Genomic DNA, 6000 nt, shown 5'->3' with positions numbered 1-6000 from the left:
AGCTCTCCTGAAGCCCTGCTGGTTCCCCACAGACAGACATATTGGTAGCGTCCTCTCTTGCTCCCCAGTGTCGAGCTTACATCTCTATTAGAGCACGTGTTGTGGGCTGCCTTGGATGACATTTGGCTGGTTTCCTCTGTATTCCTCTTCCACCACGTTCACCTGGCTTGAGGCAGAGACTCTGTCTGATTCCCTTCCATAACCCCTGCACCTGACTCCCTGTTGGATACAGAGTAGGTTCTCTACCGACATTTGAATAGAAATAGGATAAACAGTTAATCCTAAATGTATTTGACCTAGATGACCAAGCTTGATATATGTAAGCCCCAGGTTTACTTGATGATTGAATAATTATGTATTTAATAGGCCAAGGAGAGCCACTGACCATATTTGAGCAGGGCAATGACATAGGTAGAGCTATATTTTAGGAAAATCCATTTGACTATATGATTTATAATGATCATCAAAACTGCATCATTTTGACTCCGTTAAGCCCCTCTGGCCCGAAGTAAGCAAAGCAAATCTTACCCATTACAAGTAGGCGTTGAGGTTTTGCTAATTAATCCTTGTGAAGGGCTTTGAGATCTTGTTCTGAAAGGTGACAGAAGTGTGAAGCTTTCAGTGACAGCCTAATTATTATTATTACCAGGCACAAAGCTCAGAGAACTTAAAAGATCCCCAGGTACCATTCAAAATACTAAGAGACAAAAAATGCAAATGGAGAAATTTTAAGATGGAGTCATTGAATCACAGACCTGGCGTCCTGATCTGTTCTCACACCTTCCCGAGCTGATACTGACACTGCCTCTACACCCCTGCCCAGTCCTTCCTTCTATTAGAGCCTAAGGGTTAATAGCTTGGACCTGATGGTAGAGGTTCCTGTGTTCAAATCCCCAATCTCTTCCCTGTTAGCAGTGAAACAGGGGTAAATGATGAGGCCTCAGTCTCTTTATCTATAAAATGGGGATTAGGGGCTTCCCTGGTGGTGCTGTGGTTGAGTCTGTCTGCCGATGCAGGGGACACGGGTTCGAGCCCTGGTCTGGGAAGATCCCACATGCCGCGGAGCAACTAGGCCCGTGAGCCACAACTACTGAGCCTGCGCGTCTGGAGCCTGTGCTCCGCAACAAGAGAGGCCGCGATAGTGAGAGGCCCGTGCACTGCGATGAAGAGTGGCCCCCACTTGCCACAACTAGAGAAATGAAGACCCAACACAGCCAAAAATAAATAAATAAATAATTTTTTTTAAAAAATGGGGATTAGATTACCTGCCACAGGCATTATCGAACAAGTAAATGATGCCCGCAACACTGCTTAGTAGAGTACCTGGCCTGTGGGAAAGAATAAACATGAGCTGTAAAATCACTTGAGCTAATTAATACATGTGAAAGTACAGAGGAAACCATAAAGCATCTGACCTCCAAGTTGTTCCTAGTTTAGGGGCTCCATGGACAGTCAGATATTTCTTGCAGATCCCAACACTTGTCCTGTGTGTGTATGTGATTATGTAATCTTGGTGAGGGAAGAGAGGAGTTTTTGATAAAATGGCCTAGTCAAGTGGCAAAGCAAAATTAGGTCCAAAGTCTATTCTCTCCTGTTCTAACTGAGCAAAAATGGACTTTCCTTTTCTTGGATTTTCATCTGTTGGGTGGGAGTTCTGACCAGGGCAGTGGGCCAACTGGTAATTTCCAGAGCATTCAAGTTCATAGGTCGAATTGTATGCTGGTCCTGAAGGTCCAGACTCCATCTTGTCAGATCTATGTCTTTATGATTTAATCCCTGGAGCCTTGTTTTTTTTTCATCTGTAAAATAAGAGTCAGGGCCACTTCCCAGGGCTGGTAGGAGAAGACAGCGAGGTAACCCTGTGAAGCTTGTTCAGAAAGTGTAAAGTCCTGTGACTGCTTGGACTGCTGCTTTGCAACCCACACAATTTCTCTGAACACAGCTGTCCTCTTTATAGGTTGTTTCAGCAGAAGCGCCTGTCCGGGAAGGTCTATGGAGTTCCAGTTTACTCTAGACAGGACCAGAATCCAGAGATCCCTGAAAGAAGCCTGGATCCTCTCACTAGACTCCCTGCAAAATGACTCATGTAATTGCTCCGTGTAAGTATCCTTAGCCTTTATTGTACACCCACGCGATTCTGATGCTATAGATTCCTCTGGAATGCAGGGGAAGGGGGACTCATCTTAAATGCACAGGATTGAAGAGACCACCAATTCCCCTTGTAAAGGCAGCAGGGACCACCAAATGTCCAAGTCAAGACACCTGCCTTCCAGAGCCTTGGGTCTGTCTTCCGGTCATTCCTCCCAGTGTGGGAGGTGGGTAGCTTTTTTCCTTTAAAGCTCCTAGGAGGGATTTCTAGGGTCTTCCCTCAGGAATTAGTTGTAGGAATAATTGGGCCAGTGGAGTGCAGGAGATATATCCAGCACAGACCTCGCGCTCCCAGAAAAAGTGACCTAGATCAAGCAGCGGGTGGATGGAGGACTACTGTGGGGACCCCCTGCCACCTACTGACTTGCAGCTGAACCCACATTCCCAGTTGCATCTGCCAGGCTGAGGGCTGGGGGAGCCGGGGCAGAGAGAGCTGAGGAAGGCGGGGGAGGGCGAAGGGGACCGCAGGGCTGTCCCTTTCGGGCGAGCAGGCTCCAGGTATCACACCCCCTCACCCGCCCGCCCAGCCAGCCATCGGCACACCCAGCAAGGAGACTAAGGTGAGGATGAAGAGGCAGGGGGTGATGCTGGGGAGCCTCGGGAACTGGCTCGCTGGTGGGTACTGGCGTAGAGCTGGCTGCCTGTGAGAGCGTGAGGGGGAGAGCGAGAGAGCAAGGGAGGGAGAGGGAGGCAGGCTGCGAGGAGAGGAGAGCAGAGGAGAGGGAGAGGGGGAGCAGCGCTCAGCTCGCAGGAGGACAGGCTTCTCTTTTCCGTGCTCAGTTAATCTGGCTGTCAGTTGGTGTTAACGCTGCAGTTTAAGCGCTGGGATTCCAAGGGAAACAGACAAACCTCGCAGAAGGCAGGCAGGAAGCAAGCGAGGAAGGAAGGAACGGCAGGAGGAAAAGAACAGGCAGAAGAGAGAGAGGAATAAAGGGAAGGGGGGAAAACACCAAATCTATGATTGGACCTGGGCTTCTTTTTCGCCAATGCAAAAAGGAATATGCAGCACATTTTTGCCTTCTTCTGCACCGGTTTCCTAGGCGCGGTAGTAGGTGCCAATTTCCCCAACAATATCCAGATCGGTGAGTGAGAGGGGCAGCCTCGGGAGGGACTTTCTGGGTCTGGCCAGTTTTTTGTTTTTTTGGGGAGGGGGGAGGGGGTCTGTGTCCCCTCCCCCCAGCCCCACTACGGGCTGTCTTGCTTGGCTGTCTATGCAGAGCTGTCCGGTGATGTGAAGACTTGGACCGCTGGCATGGGGAGGGGTCTTCTCTGGATGGGATGCGGGGCAGAGAAGGGAAGTGCGCTCCCACACAGACACACACACACACACAGGCAGACACAGGTCCTCACACACCACTCACATTCTAGGCATGAGCATGTGAAATGGAGGACCCACTGCTTTGGAGGAAAAACAATCAGGCTGTAACAAGGAAAGGGGTGGTGGGTGTTTAAGGAGTTAACTCCGTGGCTTGGTAGATGGTGCCCGATTTCACCTGTTTATATAAATATGTGTGGTGTGTGTGATTATGGATTAAATATGCACATATATATTTGAGAGAGGCGGTGATTTCTCACCTGGGGGAGGGGAAAGAGACCCTCTAAAAGAAAGAATGAAGGATGCTGGGTTTATTGCAGCCACTAAAATAATGCTAAAAAGGCCCCCCACTCTAGGTGAAGGGGGCTCTCTCTCCTGCTCTGGACTCTTCTAGCTGCCTTCTGTCTGCTGTCTGCCATGCTGGGCTGGTGGTCCCCACTCCTCCGATTCTGGAACTTCCTAGCCTGCCTTTTTTCCTACTCCTTCCATCTCCCACTCCTCTTAGATTTCTCCATCCACAGACACGGTCTACCTTTTACACACACACAAACACACACATCCACATGCTCCTCTCCCCTCCTCTTAGCTTTCCCCATCACTGAGCTCCAGCCTCTCAACTTGGAGACAGGTTTCAACATGCTGCATGCTTTTCTGTTCCCCATTTCCCCTTCCTGGTTGTCACGCTCCTCAAAGGACCCTCACCCTCCCTGTATTTATGGGGCAGCTGACAGCTATTGCTCCTCCTAATAATAACGGGTGAAAGCGAAACAAACAGAAGCAGTAACACCAATAACAACGTGTGTCCACAAGGGCTCGGGGATTCAGTATGACCAGCATCTCAGGGCTGTTTATGTCCCGGAATCCAGCAAGCTGCTTTGCTTGGAGGCATCTTGGTGGGTCTGGGTTCTGATTTCTCTCCCCTGACACGGACACTGCTCCACTAGGGAAAGTTCATGTTCCTAGGAGTTTGTGTCTCTTGTGTGCGTGTGTTTGTGGGGGGATGTGGTGCAGGTGGTCTTTTGTTGGGCACGTATGTGCGGCAGTATCAGTCTCCTTTGGCCTCTCCAGTGTGCTGGCTCTGAGGGTGGCTACAACACCCATGGAGTAACTTGCTTTGTTTCCTGACACCTGTTAAGCTACATTCTGAAGTGTGTCTGTATATGTGTGTTAGTGCCTTAGACGCAAAACAAAACTTCCTGCCTCTGGGGAAGCTTCTCTTGCAGCCCAGCCTACAGCCACCTACCTCCCCACCCCCACCCGCTCTCTTTCATTCATTGCAGGGGAGGAGGAAGCCAGGGAAGTGTTTGGGGTGTGGTCATCTGGGGGGGGAGGGGGGAGCATCAGAATCAAGAAGAATTTTTTTGTTTTTGTCCTTTAAAATGGAGGCATATGACCACGTATAAATCACTTGCTCTTACGTGTGCCTCTTCTTTACGTTGGTGCTTATGTACTGCCCATACTTTGCTGATTAGAAATACTTGTCTTAAGATATGAGGACTTGCTTTCTCCAAGTGTATTTGTGTATATTGCCGTGGATATATAAAGGCACAGGGTGTTTTGTGTATACGTAGAGATGCTTGCTTATGTATCTCTGCAGATTTTTCATCATATTTTGCCCCAACCTGTTTGTTCAACTGATTGAACCATTGTTTTTGTTTTCACATAAAAGGTTGAAACGTTCAATTGTAGAACACATGCTGAAAATATCGCGGCCACCAGATAGTACTTGATTCTACTCGTACTGCCTCTAACAAAAGCCTTACAATTTGTTTACTGGTTGTTAAAAACAAATACATATCTACTGTATAAGAAGTTAGAAGTGTGTCACATCGGGACTGGGATTCCTAAGGAATCTGAGATCAACTTCTACGTAAACATTCATTATAGTTCAGTCTCTGGAAACTGCTGACTTTACTTCACAGAAATGCATTTTAATTTATTTATGTGTCCACAGTAAATACAAAGGTAAGGTGTGTACTCTTGTTTCTTGGAACAGGAGCCCCACCAGTCCCCTTTGCTCTGCTTTTTACTAGAATAGAATGTTTGCATCCTCTAGATATCCTTAAGCCCCCAGAGCTTTGAAGCCCAAGGTTCTCCCAGGCAAATAAATACAACGGCAATCCCTTATGTAACAAGTCGTTCCCGGGATCATGAGTGGTGAAAGAAGCAGCAAAACACTGTTTGCAGAAAATCAGTTTTCAGAGGAACTGAATAAACCTTAGAGGATTGTCATACAGGTCTTGCTAGGTCAAAGACTACAAGGGTCAAAGTCAAAGCAAACGGTTATAGTGCTGGAGAAGCTCATAGGCTCCCAGAGCTAGAGTTTACTCTGTAACATGTATTAGCACTACTTCCTGTAAGGCTCTGTGATGAGAAACGGGTCCGATACAGGAAAAATTAGGCACGGCTAGGGTTTACGTACATGCAAGAGCACAGGCAGCCTAAGAGGCTTGCACGAGAAAGGAGGAAGAAAAACTCCAAAACGCTCCTGTTTTCTCTGACCTGAACTGAGTTGAGGGGTGAACAATCAAATATTT

At 48.0% G+C, this 6000-nt stretch overlaps 1 protein-coding gene across 4 annotated transcripts in view; it reads left to right on the top strand.

Annotated features, from left to right (window-relative positions):
* The first annotated feature begins 2914 nt into the window (after positions 1-2914).
* GRIA1 (glutamate ionotropic receptor AMPA type subunit 1) overlaps positions 2915-6000 on the top strand; it is a 305570-nt gene continuing 302484 nt past the window's right edge. For 3 of the 4 annotated variants that reach the window (XM_027081484.1, XM_027081483.1, XM_027081482.1), the window contains exon 1: positions 2940-3230. In XM_027081484.1, the coding sequence (XP_026937285.1) occupies positions 3149-3230 (82 nt within the window). In that variant the 5' untranslated portion in view covers positions 2940-3148. Of the gene's footprint in view, positions 3231-6000 lie in introns of all 4 variants that reach the window. The other variant, XM_027081485.1, reaches the window with a different exon arrangement.

Source organism: Aethalodelphis obliquidens, unplaced genomic scaffold, assembly GCF_003676395.1.
Source record: "Aethalodelphis obliquidens isolate GAN/ISIS:26980383/991018 unplaced genomic scaffold, ASM367639v1 scaffold45, whole genome shotgun sequence".
In the NCBI taxonomy this organism is placed as follows: domain Eukaryota; kingdom Metazoa; phylum Chordata; class Mammalia; order Artiodactyla; family Delphinidae; genus Aethalodelphis; species Aethalodelphis obliquidens.
The sequence above is the reverse complement of the archived record's forward strand: the minus strand, read 5'-3'. Positions and strand labels throughout refer to the sequence as shown.